This window comes from Rhinatrema bivittatum, chromosome 15 (assembly GCF_901001135.1).
Source record: "Rhinatrema bivittatum chromosome 15, aRhiBiv1.1, whole genome shotgun sequence".
Lineage (NCBI taxonomy): Eukaryota > Metazoa > Chordata > Amphibia > Gymnophiona > Rhinatrematidae > Rhinatrema > Rhinatrema bivittatum.
Genome location: NC_042629.1, coordinates 58,138,125 through 58,153,101, shown reverse-complemented (window position 1 = coordinate 58,153,101; position 14,977 = coordinate 58,138,125). Strand labels below are relative to the sequence as shown.

The window sequence follows — 14,977 nt, the reverse complement described above, 5'->3', positions numbered from 1 at the left end:
GTTCTTATACTTTGAACTTTTCTATGAGGTTTGTTTGGATAGAAAGGGATTGACTGAATAAAGATCTTTTTTTTCCAGCTTATCCTTCAGTGATATTATTTATGGAGTTTGACTTTGAAGCAGGAACGATTTTCTATTCCTTGACTCACACCAATCTGGCTTTTTAATACCGTGCAGTTGCCATGATGGTGCCAGAATGGATTTGCGGTGACGGAGATGTGACCTGGCTCGGAGTCAAAGCCAGTCTAGAAAGTAGTGCCCGCTAGAAACGAAGCGTAGGTGCGGGTTTATTGTGTTAGGAGGAAAGGGGTGCCTGCTCGCAGGGTGCAGCCCTTAGATGTAAGCGCCTTCTAATGTATCGGAGGTCGGAACCCGCACCTGAGGCTCCCCCTAGCACGAAAGCCGGGAAGGGGCGGGGCAGGGCAAGGCGTGGGCGTGGTAAGCCAGACTTCTCCTTTGCTGATTGGCCAGCGGGCGGCGTTCCGGGCGGGGCGACCCTGTCCTGGGCTGTACCTGAGGGCGGGAGGCGGCTCAATAGCCTTCCGATGCCGGGAGCGGGATAGGTATCGGCTCGTTCTGGGAGGAGCGGGATAAGTTCATTCCCTTGCCTAAACCGCGGGATATGTAAGCTGCAAATAGTTTAGAAATATAGAATTATTAATCGGGGTTTGTTTGTTTGTTAAATTATATCTTTCTAATTAGCTGGCTCTGGTACACCAAATACACTATAAAGTAGATTTCGCAAGCTCTGCGCCGCTGATGGAGCCGAGTGAGCTCCCATGTCCCTATTATTGCCTTGGCGATTCTAACATAGCCGTGTACTGAAGTTACTTATGGCTGGTAACCTCCCCCCCCCTTTTTTTTTGGTTTTTAAATCTTCGCAGACCTGAAGTCGAGCTTTCGTGAGGCGGAAAGGCTCTGAGAGTCCTCGGAAACTCTGGTTCGCCTCCTTTCCTGCAGCGTTTGTTTAATTCTGCATCCAAAGAATCTCCAGCAAATCTCGGCCACTCCAAACATTTTGGTAAGTACTTTCACTTCCTCCTTAGCTAAATATTCCTATCTAATGCTCTTGGTTGGCTGTCCTTATGGGAAGGAGCAGACTCGGAGTGTGTGTTCAATCCACAGTCCTCGGCGTCCGTCTTATGTTCTGCTTTTTGGCATTTCAAAGCAGATGACATTCAGGTACTGTGTTTCCCAACCCCCAAAGGGCTTACAGACTAAGACAGGCACAGCCAGAGCCCCTGTGCACCTGATGCAGCATTTAAATGAGCGGAAAATCGGGGCAGCATGAAAAAAGGACTTGTAGGTTTCTGCCATTCACAAGTTTATTGACTCAGGAGTCTATAACTGCAACTGGGGCTCAACACCAGCGTCTGTTTGATTATTCTGCTGAGGTGCTGACTTCAATGCTGAAGCTTTATATTATTGCTAGGAACGTCTAAAGTTTGTAGTCCTTACAAAAGGCACTCTTCCTTCTGATCAAATCAATATACTTATATTTTTCTCCACTGGAAGCGGTAGATTTGAGTCAGGATGATACTAAGGAGGAGGACGCATTCCTCACAACACAGAGGACCATACTCTCTAATGTTTCTCATGGGCCCTTGACTGCCAGTTACATTCCCAGCCTTTGGGCTCGCTTTCCTGCATTGGAGAGTGATAGCTAATGTCCATCTACATGGAATGTATACGCAGTGGGTGCTATTGGGTATACGTTAAGGCGTGTTAATCTCTTTAGTGCATCGGATGCTATGCTTACTTGTGGCCCAACCGCAAATCGATGTGTGTACTGGGCTGGGGAGCATCTTATTGCATTGGCCCCTGACTTTACCTGAGGCAACAGAGGGTAGAGCGCCTTGCCCAAGGACACAAGGGGCGGCAGTGGGATTTGAAGCCTGGGTTCCCTGGTTTGTAGCCCGCTGCTCTAACCACACCCTTGGCACGTCTATACACGTGCAGAGCCAATGAGCCCTGAAATCTCGCTGTCATTTCTATGTAGAAATCTGTAAAAGCTTGGTTCTGTTTTCCTAATAAGAGGTATATTAGTGTTTTAGAGCCTGGATAAAGGCACCCTCACAAGACCTATGGTCTAACTTCCACTAAAATACGTGCCTTCTCTATAGCAGGGCTCACACTCTGGAACTCCTTGCCACCAGACCCTCGGCTGGAAACAAGCACGCAAAAATAAAAACTAAAAAAAAGGCTTAAAACTTGGCTTTTTAGAAAAGCCTTCCTGCATTAACCCCATTTATTCAACCCTCCCAGCAATCTTATCTGCCCAATCTAAAGGTAAATACAGACTCCAGTGTCATGGCTTATTCCTTACATATGATATGCAATGTTTCACTCTAACAAAATCTGATAACTACTCGTTAATTAACCAATTTGTAAATACCAACTGCAATGTTAAGTTTTTTTCTGATTTAAGATATACAATGTTTGACACTAACAGTTTTTAACTTTCATCTATATAGCCTGCCTAGTTCAGCTTTCACCCTGTTTAATGTATTTCCCTGCTGTTACTCGTTACATGTAAACCGATATGATGTTTTGATGAATACCGGTATAAAAAAACTTTAAATAAATAATGTTTGCAGGGTCACCTTTTCATAGGATTGTGACTGAGTGTTGGCAGTTAATGCTGTTTTGGAATGGGAGGTTTATTATATTGGAATTGTAACTTCATTTGCTCATGGCTTTCTGAGGACCAAGCCCACACCCAACATGCATTACAATAGTCCTAATGCCATATGTGTTTCAAGGGTCTTTTTGGCTTTTATGCAAGGTTTTCAAGTTGATACCACAGTTGTGCATGTAAATATAAACATGGTGATGTGATTTTTACTTCAAACTCAATATTTTGAGTTTTTCATGTAAAATCTTTTATAAATGCATAATTTGAAATTGTGTATAGAGATGATAGTGATAGGGGGAAGGCTGGGCACAAAGCCGTAAGATTCACTTAGGGTACCTAATAGCTTTTTTTTTTTTTGCAGGGTTTTGAATTAGTATTACTGAGATGCTAAAGTGTAGTTACAATGAGATGGCACCAGAATCTGAATATTTTTCGATGGTGAATGGTAAGGAGTGTCCTAAATCTGCTCTGCAGCCTTTGAGGGAGCTTTTGTGAATGCAGGATATTGTAGAACTTGAGGTGCAGGGCTTATTATAGTAATGTCAAGTTTCAACTGCATTTTTTAAGTGGCAGGGTCCGAGGGGAGTGTCTTGTAGGGGGAACTGCTTTGTACACATTGTTGGAGTTGGGGGATGGACTCTAGATGCAGTGCATATATTTACAGAACTGGAGGTGTGGTGTTTGTCTTGGCTTACAGGAATCTTGCTCATAAGCTAAGGCATGTTGGGAGTGATCTCAATATCAAATTTACTGCTAGTGCTCTTAGTACTTGCATTGTATCACACAGCTTCTTTCTGAATTGTTATAATAATGGATTATACTTTTATATGGTTTCTGCAAAGAATGTATGTGAGAAAATGACAATAATTGGGAATGTTGGTATAATCCCATCAACAGGTATACAAAAGAGACATTGTATACCTGTTGATGGGATTACACCAGTACACGCATTGTGAGAGGCCAGGAAGCTCCTCTCACTCCTCCCAGCTTTCTTTCCATTCTACGACTTCCTTGTCAATGATAAATTAACAAGCAGCAGAATTGTTAATGATAAATTAACAAGCAGCAGAATTAACAAGCAGAATTTTCCTCCAAGCCTTCCCCTAGTCAAAATGCCACTTCGAACTCAGCCTAAGGAATGAGATAATTACCAATCTCATAACCAGTATGGTATGTTGCTTATTTCCGCCTTACCTTTCTTCCTGGCTACTCTAGCCCCCAAGTTCAATGCCCCTGTTTTATGTAACTTTGCTTGATTCAGCCTTCTTGTTCTTGGTTACACTTGTTTTTCCCCCAAGTTCCATGTAAACCGGCCTGATGTGAATTTCTATTCGTGAAGTCCGGTATAGAAATATATATTAAATAAATAAATAAAAATATCTATACACCTGCCATATCCTCCCTTTCACCTCCCTATTCCCCTCACACATCACAACGGGTACACAGATTAGATTTAGGATGCAGCCTCTGCATCATTCTGGTAGCCCTCTTCTGCACCAGCAGTTGAGTCAAAATGTCCCATAATCTTGCTGCTCGTAACGTGACTGTCCCAACATAGTAGCGGAAGCTGAAGCACTATTAAGCTTTAGGGATGTGCAGAGGCAAAACTTATTTGGGATTTTGTTCATTTGTTTCAGAGGTCAGCTCCATTCTTTTCATTCATTTCAAACAACAACAAAAAAAAATAATTGGGGAAGCAATGCAGCCTATTTTGAGCTTCAAAATTGGGAGTTCTCTAATCAATCCTCATGAAACTTGGGAGTAGACAACATCAGAATGAGGAAAAGAACCCCAAGGCATCAAGACTGTGGCAAAGTGGTATGAATAGCTTTAGGGTACCAGTAGTGGCAGGAGTGCTCCAAGGCAGCAGCTTGAGTCTCAAGATCTCCCCAGATAACATTGGCATGAACCCTCAAAGGCAGGACAGAAGGAGCAAAACTGGCACCAAGAGTGGCATGAACATCCTAAGGGCACCATGAAGGAACAAAGCAGCAGGCACTGACAGAGGGCCAAAAACAGCCTACAACGGGGTATAAAAACCCCAAAGCGCCATGAGAGGGGCAAAGCAGCCGCACATGGTGGCAAGAACACCCAGATGCATAGAATCTGTAGGGTGGCAGCAAGATTCCCAAAATGTAGCATCAGGGGGCACGGATGGCAGCGCCAGGAACAGAGCAGTAAGGTAAAGTGGCAGCAAGCTGGCCAAGGCATAGCATCCAGGAGCAGGGCAGCAAGGCGCCCCCCCCCCCCCCCCCCCCGGTGTAGATTCTGGGGTTATGGCCTGAAGACTGAGTAGTTGCAAGACCCCCAAAGCAGTACATCAGAGGTATGGCATCAGGAGCAGGGACGCGTCACCTCCCATCCTGGCTGCTTGTCCTGGGTCCTACCTCACTCAGGAATTTCTTGGCTGCTATACTTTTTTCAATGGGCCATAGACTTGAATGGGGAAACAGATTTCATGGTCCACAAATAAAAGGAAAACGGTCTCATTTGTTTCAAACGCACGCACGCCCCTATTTAAGCAGACAGGACGGGGGACGTCATGGAGACAGACCTGGTGCACCAGGTTTTAGGGAAGCTTAGCCTGCTTTAGCATGTTATACTGGGTATAGTACCCCAGATGAAAACCTGGCTTGGTAATCCACTTAAAAGTGAATCTGGACCACTGTGACTTCTGTTGTATAGGCGGTGCCACATTAGTATGTGGTAAATATATAAACCTGCTTGCTCCCTGGCAGAGACGTGAATTGTAGTATAAAACTATGCGAGTGGGACTCGCTATGTTCTTCCAGACTCTGACGTATTTTTTTCCTCCCCTCAGTTTTTAGTGGATAAGAATGTGGTTGTGCTCATCATGAGGAAGGAAGCAGAAAATGGAAGAAATATGAACAGACACTCTAGGTCTAGAGCAGTAACCAAATTTGTAGAGGTAAGATCCATTTTATGGGGTGGAACAAGCACAGCCAGCAGATATTCAAACACTGCAGTGGCTGTGAATAGAATACAAACACTTCTGATCCTGTAAGGGCTTTGGGACATGTGGCTAAATGGAGAGTTGAGGGGGAGCTAGAGATGCTTAGTGTGGCTGGTGCGGTGTGTTGAGTGACTGAGGAGTCATGTGATAAAGGGTTTCAAGCCCCTTGGGGTGCTCTGTAGGATAATGGCTTTGCTTCTGCCACTTTGTAGCTGCTCCCCTTGGATTTGGAAGGGCTGTGTAGTGCATCTGCAAAAGCACCTGCCAGGGGAGCCTTTTGAGTGCTGCTCAACTTATTGTGTGAGTAGCCTTTTTCTTTTAGAAAGGTGGATCTTTATTCAGGCAACAATCAACAAGGACTGAATTACATAGTCTGGATAAACAGATAAGCATGGGTGTAGCTTGCTTATTGCGGTGGTTAATATCCCTAACTAATTAAGCTATTTCACTTAGAAGCAGTTCCAACACTGCTCTCTACATTAATGGCGGGGGAGGAAGGGAAATAGAATAAAAAAGGTTACTAAGAGCCAAGTGAAACATAAGTATGTGAGAGAGAAAAAAAGTGCGAAAGCTTGCTGGGCAGACTGGATGGGCCGTTTGGTCTTCTTCTGCCGTTATTTCTATGTTTCTGTGTTAAAATGGATACCCCCCAGTCAGTCTAGTTTTCTGGATATCTGGAAGTATATTTTGGATTAATTTGCAGCTATCCAGAAAACCTGAATGGCTGAGAATACCCGAGGACACATTTTTGGGAACCACTGCCTTAGAGAATGGATATTTGCTTAGAACCTTTTTTTAAATAATATTATAGGGGGGGGGGGGGGGGGGTGGTATCCTGGTGTGTGCCGATGCTCCTTGCTGGGGATGTAATGGCTTCTGCCTTGACTCCCCACCGTGTTAGATTCTTGCCTTTTCTGTACATGAGAGTAGTGATTGGGTGGTGGGAGAGAAGGCTGGATTTCGGATGGGGCTGTGCTGCTCTTCTTGGAGGTTTGGATAAGGCAGCGCTACAGTGTCTTGTCCTGCAGGGACTTCCTAGCGTAGTGTTGCCCTGGGTACTGCCGTGCAGTGCTTCCCACCCAGCGCCCTCATTCTTTTCCCTGTTTGCGTGGTTGTCCCACTGCGGAAAGGACTTAGCCGGGACTCCTCTGTTTTTCGTGCTTGCTTTAAAATGGTTCCCCCTCCTCCCCCTATCAGGTCTTGTCAGGAGAATGAATCCTGCCTATGCTTTGCCCCCACTCCCCTCACGACCCCTTTGTCTCCCAACGCGTCTAAATGGTTCGATGGGCTGCTGCCTTCGGTCTGGGGAGGAATGAGCTCATGGCAGTGCCACAAGCCCTGAATGTGAAGCGGCAAACAACCTTCGCTATCTTCCCCTTTCGCTCTCTGGGTCCCTCTTTACAGAGAGCCTTCATTACACGGAGCGAGTGGAGCAAGGTAGAAAGTCTAAAACCAGGGATATTCTGGAGCCGAGGTCGGGAAGACGCTGCAGGCGCTACCAAGACATAAACAAACCACTGCTCTCAGGAAGGATGAGGCCTGTTTACCCTAGGAATCAGTCCTGAGAAATATTGTTTTGGGAGATACTGGCACTTTCTTCTTGCACAATCTGGATCTGTTTTATGTTCTCTAGTATGTGGGCTCATTCGCGGTGGAGGCCCTTCCTCTGCAGGAGAAGATCAGGATGATCCATGAGCAGCTGCAGGCTCTAAAGGTGAGAACTGGGACTGCAGTGTGTGCACAGCATGCGTTAAAGGCTGTGGTCTGGAGTCTAACAGGCCAGAACAGCTCCAATCTGTCATCAGGGGAGGGATTCGAGGAACAACCCCCATACACACTTCACACCTCAGTAAAGTAACATAAAACACACCAGGATCATAAAATAACACTTTGCTAAATATTGCAGGGCATGGGTCTAAGCAAAGCACTGTCTGTCGGTTATTATAGATGGAATTTAAAAAAAAATATAACATTTTCCCAGTTCTCTAAGCTTCCATCTTGTTTCATTTTATTTTTTCCCTTGGGTGCTGCCTCCGGGGCCTGACAGAAGCAGTAGGTGTTGAGGGAGAGCAATCAGAGCAGGAAGTGTCTGTGGCAGTGCTACAGCCTGAGTGCAAGAGGTGGGGGAATGGGGAGCACAGAGGAGAGAAAGCTGCAGCAAGAGAATCCAAGAGCTGCACTGTCCCCGTCCCCGATGACCTCTCCCCACGGGCTTTGTCACAGCACTGGAAGGTGTGTGGGGAGTAGGGAGGGGGAGAATGCTGCTGGGACAGACAGCACAGCGGCTGAACCACAGTCCTGTCTGAGGCACTGGCAAAGGATCAGAGAGGGCAGGCAATCTGGCAGTCTCTCAGAAGATCCAGCAGACTTAACATGGGGATCTTCTTCAGATGTCTGACGAAGTCTTGAAAAGTAGCGTTCTGCCTCTTTTTTCGGGTGGTCCTAACACCCCAGTTCTCTAAGCTGCTGCTGAGTGTCCTGTGCATTGCTTTCTGCAGTGATGGTAGGGGAGGCAAGGCTACTCATTCCACTGTTACAATAAAATCCTAACACTTTCCCGAGCAGGAATCGGGACTAACTATGAACTATGCTGAATCCAAGTGCCCCTGTGATGGCTCTGTTGCTATTGCCCTAATGGACAGCTGCTGGGGCATCACAGGAAAGATGGTTTAGAAAACAGGAATTTTTTTTTTTAAATTTTAAAACTGTCAAAATACACAGTTTTGGAGAAAATAGAAAGCAAGGAGACCTGGAAATGAGATTGAGAGGTAGAGAATGGAGAAAGTAGTGCTGCATTTCTGGGTGAACGCTTACAGTACCCCCACGCCACCCCCAGCTTTTATCCGTGTAGGGATTAGGCTGGTCACGCTGACAGCACAGTCTCTTGTACGTGCACTGTAGTTTTTAGCAGTACAGCTCCACAAATGCCACGTAGCCATGTCCCTAGAGCACTAGGTTTTGGGCCTGACTCCCAGCTGCATGTGTGCATATTCGTTGGATGCAAAGTTCTTGGCCTCACTGTTTGGGCTCAAAGCCTGTGTGTGTTGTCTGGGTGCCTTCACTACACACTGGAGCGGGGACTTTCCATTGTGTCTCTGTAAAGTGCTGCGCACCTCCTGGTATGTGCTATACAAATAAAAAAGAAAGCCTAGTTGGTGATTTTTTTTCCTCTCCATGTTTTTCAGGTTTGCACACGTCGAAGGGCTGTGATCCTTAAGTTCAGCCTGCAGGGAGTGAAGATGTACAGTGCAGATGGAGAGGTGCTCTTTTCTCTCTCTACCCCTCCCCCTTCTTAAATGCACAGGAGATACATTTGCTAAGTAACATGTGCCATAGCAAATCTACCCACTGCTTTAAGTTTACAGATGCAATGCAGGTACACCTTACTTTAGTGAAACTGAAGTACCCCTATTTATTTTTCCATCCTTCACTCCTATTGGGATGGGTCGGGGGACCCTCCCTACATCCATCCCCTGCATGGCTGAAGAGGACCAGTGTTCGCCAGGTGCAGATACCCCAGCGATTGCTAATCACTAAGTTTTTGCCATCCTTTACCTGCTGCGTGCTGGACTGTCAATGGTGTGGCTCAGACACTCGCTAGGCTTACGTTCAGCCAGAGCTCAGATCTGGTAAATGTATTCTTAAAGCCATGCTGGCACCGTGAACGAGCACAGCCAGCTGGTAAACTCTGAACACGGTCACTCGTGGTGTCGCTGTCCTCTAGAGGAGGAGCTCTCTTGCTTTTCTAAGATGCCTATGGAATCTGGGAGCATTCGTTGATTTCCGAGTCGGCCTGGGTCCTGCAGATCCTTCATTATGTAAGATCTGCCTCTTGTATCTTCAATTACTCAGACAGCTCAGGTCATTTCTACAGAGTGGTGATCTCATTAAAGTAGTGCATGCTTTAATAACCAGAAAGCTTGACTACTGCAATTCCGTGTTGATTGGTCTACCTAAGTAATATATTAACATGCTTACAGTTCAAAACGCAGCAGCCTGCATTTGTTAGAGACTGTGGGTACAAGGAAAGGAAATTGCCAGAGCTGCAGGACAGAGTCCGCAAACAGTTTGCCTGGTTTTAAAAGCTAAAATTTGAGCGAGCAGCTGGTCAATTATAGTCCTAGTCCATCACAGTACTTTTGGTTGAGCCTTCTATTAAGGTGTTCAGGCTACTAGTACATTCAAATGTGGTTTTATATTTTATTTTTCTTATTCTGCCCCCTATCTTTAGAACTGCAGATCATTTGAAATGTTCTCCATACTGAATTTTGATTAAAAAAAAAAAAATGTGAACCATTTCTTTTGCCCTGAGATGTGTGGGGTGTGTGTTTTGGGTTTGTTTGTTTTTTGATTGGCTTGCTTTGTCATGTTTGTTTTTTGTTTAATGTTTTGTTTATTTGTATTTGCTTACTTTTGTATTGTACCTTTTTATGTTCTACCTTCCTTAGAGGACTTAAGCATATTAGTAAGAAATACGTTTTAATATATGAAAATGAGCAGCAAGCTTGTGCTGAGGGTCTAGAGGGGTCGAATTTGGTAGGGACCTTAACTCCCCATCTCCCCATTACTAGATGTGACCTAGAGAAGTTTAGGCTTTTAAGTAGAAAATTGAAATCCAGAACTTCAAGGGTAGCATCTCAGAAGTGCTCCCCATTTCACGTGCAGGACCCCAGAGGCAGGCAGAGCTCCAAAGTCTCAATGCATGGATGAGACGATGGTTTTAGGTTTGTTAAGAACTGGGCATCATTTTGGGGAAGGAGGAGCCTATTCTAAAGGGAAGAGTATAGCAGTGAAGGTATACTACTAGACATCTGGCCAAAAGGAACAAATGCATGATGAAATCCTAATAGAAATTAGGAAAGCTAACACATTTGGCAGCATAGTAATTGGCGATTTTCAATTACCCCAATTCTGACTGGGGGGAGAGTTTCTACCTGATTTAGGGCTCTAGTTAACTTCATTACTTGTTAAAGCAGAGCGGTCGATATTCAACATGTTTGGTCTGTGTAACTTGTAACCACTTTTCCCCGCTCCCTGGTTAAATAGTCGTCACCTGTTTAAAATTTGACCAGATAGAGGCAGCTTGGGGTGGAGGTGGGAGTGAGGTGTTCCGGGGATGTAGCTGGATAACTAAAATATATAATGGCCCTCAACCTCCCAATATCTGATTGTCATCCCCTGCCAGGAGTGAAGTGAAGGGGTTAATACTAAGTGCTGCCAGTACTTGTCCGCTATACCTGCACTTAATATTCAGCTGCTCAGGAGGAGGGAAGAGCCTGTCCTCTGTCTACTGTGCTGCTGGCACTTTTGGCCACACCTTTTTTTTTAGGTAGGGGACAGGGGTGGATGGGAAACGAGCACAGTGGACCCAACACTTATTAGAGATTTGGGGTGGGGGAGGTGTGCAGGTTGTGTGGTTTGAATGCTGCTCATTTGTTAGGGGTGGGTTTTTGGGGGGTTTTTTAGTAAGTGGATGTGCAGCAGAGTTACCTGGATAACCTTAGCAGAGTATGTGTTCGTTTGGGGTTTTTTTTTCAGTGGAATTCTTACCCAGCTAAGTTCTGAATTCACCTGCCCACTGAATACTGACCTTGAAATGTCTTAGCTGACGGTATATGTGGAATTCCCTATGACTGCGCTCCAGGTCACTCAATTCCTCACAACCCTTTAACTGAAAAGATCTGACTATTTTATTAGCCCACGTCCCAAAAATGATGTAATGGCTGCCTGGTGCAAACTTCAAGTTTCCTCATGCTAAGGAGCAGTTGGGTTACACTAGAGTTACACTGAGGTTTGGAGCAAATGTCGATGGAGAAGGTACAGAGAAGGGCTACCAAAATGATAAGGGGAATGGAACAGCTCCCCTATGAGGAAAGACTAAAGAGGTTAGGACTTTTCAGGTTGGAGAAGAGACGGCTGAGGGAGGATATGATAGAGGTGTTTAAAATCATGAGAGGTCTAGGACGGGTAGATGTGAATCAGTTATTTACTCTTTCGGATAATAGAAAGACTAGGGGGCACTCCATGAAGTTAGCATGTGGCACATTTAAAACTAATCGGAGAAAGTTCTTTTTTACTCAACGCACAATTAAACTCTGGAATTTGTTGCCAGAGGATGTGGTTAGTGCAGTTAGTATAGCTGTGTTTAAAAAAGGATTGGATAAGTTCTTGGAGGAGAAGTCCATTACCTGCTATTAATTAAGTTGACTTAGAAAATAGCTACTGCTATTACTAGCAACGGTAACACGGAATAGACTTAGTTTTTGGGTACTTGCCAGGTTCTTATGGCCTGGATTGGCCACTGTTGGAAACAGGATGCTGGGCTTGATGGACCCTTGGTCTGACCCAGTATGGCATGTTCTTGTGTTCAAGACGTGAAGCTAATAAGTCACACAGGCTGGCTAGTGTCCCTTCCTTCCTAAACTAAGGGCGTATAAAAGGATGAGTGGAAAAGTCAGACTCCCGGCTGAATTAAAAGAACCTGCATCTGGCAGACTCCAACCTCTGCCCCCCAACCCTTTCATTAGAAGGTTTCCTCCTTATCCAGATATAGTTTGCCAACTGAGCATTAAGCAAGAGCATATCCCGTTTTAATTGGAGCATCTATAACCATTTAGGGAAAGCTCTTTCTCTCTCTAAAGAGAAATTCTTCCCACAGTAGAAGATGCAGGCAACTTTTCTCCTGAGATGCAAGACTTGTACAGATGCTAAGTCTTTCGGTAGTATGATCCTGAATCTTTGACCATTTTAAGAGGAACCAGGTCCCAACAACTAACAGCTGTGTGAAGTGTTAAATTTCAAAGAAATTGGAAGCAATAGCTTTCACCCAGGAATCTCCCTCCTAACACAGTGCAGTAACTTTGCAGGTTGGTAATATGCACTAACATAGTATCCCGTATGGGGCGCAGCCTAGTTAATTTATTCTGTTCACTTTCAAAGCATGGACCAGTCCCTCTTGGAGAGGAGGTTAGATGATCTGGTGGGTGGGAGATGGAGTCGTCTGCGTCCTCAGGCTATTTTTAAAGAATTTCTGCAGTCTGAATGATGGGAGGGAGCCCTTATACAATCAGGATGAGGGGTGGGTGGTTGGCAGACTGACCTCTGGCTATCTTTACAGGATTTGGGGAGGTTGATTGAGCTGCTGGTGACTTAGTTTTCTATTAGGAATTGGGGTTCCGCTGGGGGTCCTGATGTCTGCACTAGCTGGCTGGGGTTTTTGTAAATCTAATCTGGTCTCATTCTGACCAGCTAGATCTAGGAGAATTTTCAGCCGAACACCTGGCCAGTTAGATCAGCTAAAAAAAAACCCAACTCCCTAAAGCTACCCTAGCCTTTCATCCTAGTGCTGGAATGCCTTTTATGATTCAACCTTTGATTTCTGTAAAGATAACAGTTTATCTAATTCATGTGGCAGATCTTTCATAATGGACCTCTCAATGATCAGTTTATAAACATAAAAGCCCGACCCATACTAAATATTCTCCTTGGTGAAGGGCACCAGACGGACCCTGAAAACCAGCCGTACGTGTCCTGACAGAGCTCAGAACCCAGCTGAGGGGTTTGGTTTTAGTTGTCAGTCACGGTTAAATGGAGCCAACATTCCTCCTGCCTGCGTTCATCGCACGAAGCTTTCAGGAGGGGAGAGAGCCTGAGGAAAGCTAAGTCTGCCAAGAAGGTGCAGCTCTAGCCCTGCTCTGGTGTGGAAGCAGCGCTGAGCAGTTGCACTTTTGATCGGTGCTGGAGAACATGACCTGTGGGCTGATGCTTACAGGGGCGGCTGCACCCAAGCAACGCACCAGCCCTCCTGAGGCTGTGTTAGCATCCTCCTCCTCCAGTTTTATTTTCCAAGATCCTTCCCTTCATGGCTTTCTGTTCTTTCCCATGTCTGCACAGCCGCCTGTTGGACATTGCTCTAAGGCCTGAGCTTGGCTTGCCTCCATCTGTTTCCTGTACTGGGCTTTTCTTTTCCCCATACTAAGGGGGCAGCTGGCACTGCTTCAGTACCGCACCCAGCCGGAGCCAGGAATCCCTCCCGTGTCTGCCGGTTTGCAGTACTAAGCACTGGGTAGAACAGACTCTGGCTGCAGGTGTATTGTGCTCTGCTGTCGTCTTGAAAAGGCATAGAAAGGCAGGCCCCATTTATCATGGCATGTCACTGCCGCAGCCTTAGCCTCTCTGTAGGAGTGCACTGTTCTCTCTGATTCTGTGGAGATCAAAGAGCAGACTGGCAGAGATGAAATTTTCAGTACCTTTATTTATTTATTTGTATCACTTCAAGTTGTTGTAAAAACTGTTTTCCTATGGGATTGGCCGGCTGCTGTGCAATGCCCGGTTTTGGTTCCCAAGCCCATGAGTGGAGCAGGTGGTGATGGCCTCTGAGGAGAGCCAGTCTCCCTTGTTGCATGACATTTGCTAGATTTCACTGTCTGCATAGGAAGGGCTGTTTTACTGCCCCCCACTTCTCCTGGCATACAGGAGCTCCCTGGGGAAGTCATGGGCCAGGACTCAGCCGATGCTCCTAGGTTATTCCTATGCTGGGGAATAACCCAGTCTTTCAAGGCCCTTAAAGACTTCTTTCACCTGGACCTCCTCTAGCAATCCAGTAAGGAATAAAATCCATTCCACCCTGTAGGTATTCCAAAAATGACTGCAGGAAAACAAAATCCACAGATCAGTGCATCAATTGGTACAGAAAAATAAAGTCCAGGAGGCTGAAATGGTGGCTCAGCATGGAAGTCAGCTGTCTGGGTCCGGCGCTCTCCCTCGATTCCGGCTCCTAGGGATGTAGCTTTCTAGCTTCCTGCATTCACAAGCAGATGAGGCTGATGCCTTCTTTTAGTCGCTAGCTCTCAGTACCTTCCCTTGTCAGGCGTGTTCTCTTTGAACTGCCACAAAGGTCAATCCTCTTACTCCAACCTCTGAAGAAATCCTCAAACTCTCAGGAATCGCTCTTCCCAGGACAGGAGACGGGTCTGGCAGTCTTCTCCCCTTAGAGAGACCACCCTGAGTCACGGAGTTTTGTTATATTCATGAAACCTCCCACGGGAGAGTGTCTGACCTCTTCAAACACTCCAGGTCTACTGACCGCATGGTTCATATTGGGTCTCTTGAGACCACTGATGCACTCTGGTAAGGGGCAGTTATGGGACCCCCCTTAGATAACAATTTATTCATAGTAAAATGCTTATATATCGCAGTCTACAATATCGCACGATGCGGATTACAAAATACTACTATATCTAAATCAGCTTCTTCATAACTGCCTCAAGATCTAGGCCTTTATTCCCCATACTATGAGTATTAGTGTACATAGCTTTCTAAATATTTCCTGTTTCTATTTGATTATTTAATGTTGTACTTATGCTGGA

At 45.5% G+C, this 14,977-nt stretch overlaps 1 protein-coding gene across 4 annotated transcripts in view; it reads left to right on the top strand.

The window, feature by feature from the left end:
• The first annotated feature begins 505 nt into the window (after positions 1–505).
• Positions 506–14,977, top strand: part of SH2D5 (SH2 domain containing 5) — a 30,336-nt gene continuing 15,864 nt past the window's right edge. Inside the window, exons 1-6 of one of the 4 annotated variants that reach the window (XM_029578446.1) lie at positions 507–624; positions 885–927; positions 980–1,021; positions 5,457–5,564; positions 7,243–7,323; positions 8,795–8,869. In XM_029578446.1, coding sequence (XP_029434306.1) covers positions 5,490–5,564; positions 7,243–7,323; positions 8,795–8,869 — 231 coding nt within the window. In that variant the 5' untranslated portion in view covers positions 507–624; positions 885–927; positions 980–1,021; positions 5,457–5,489. Of the gene's footprint in view, positions 625–884; positions 1,022–2,996; positions 3,081–5,456; positions 5,565–7,242; positions 7,324–8,794; positions 8,870–14,977 lie in introns of all 4 variants that reach the window. The other 3 variants (XM_029578444.1, XM_029578445.1, XM_029578448.1) reach the window with 3 other exon arrangements.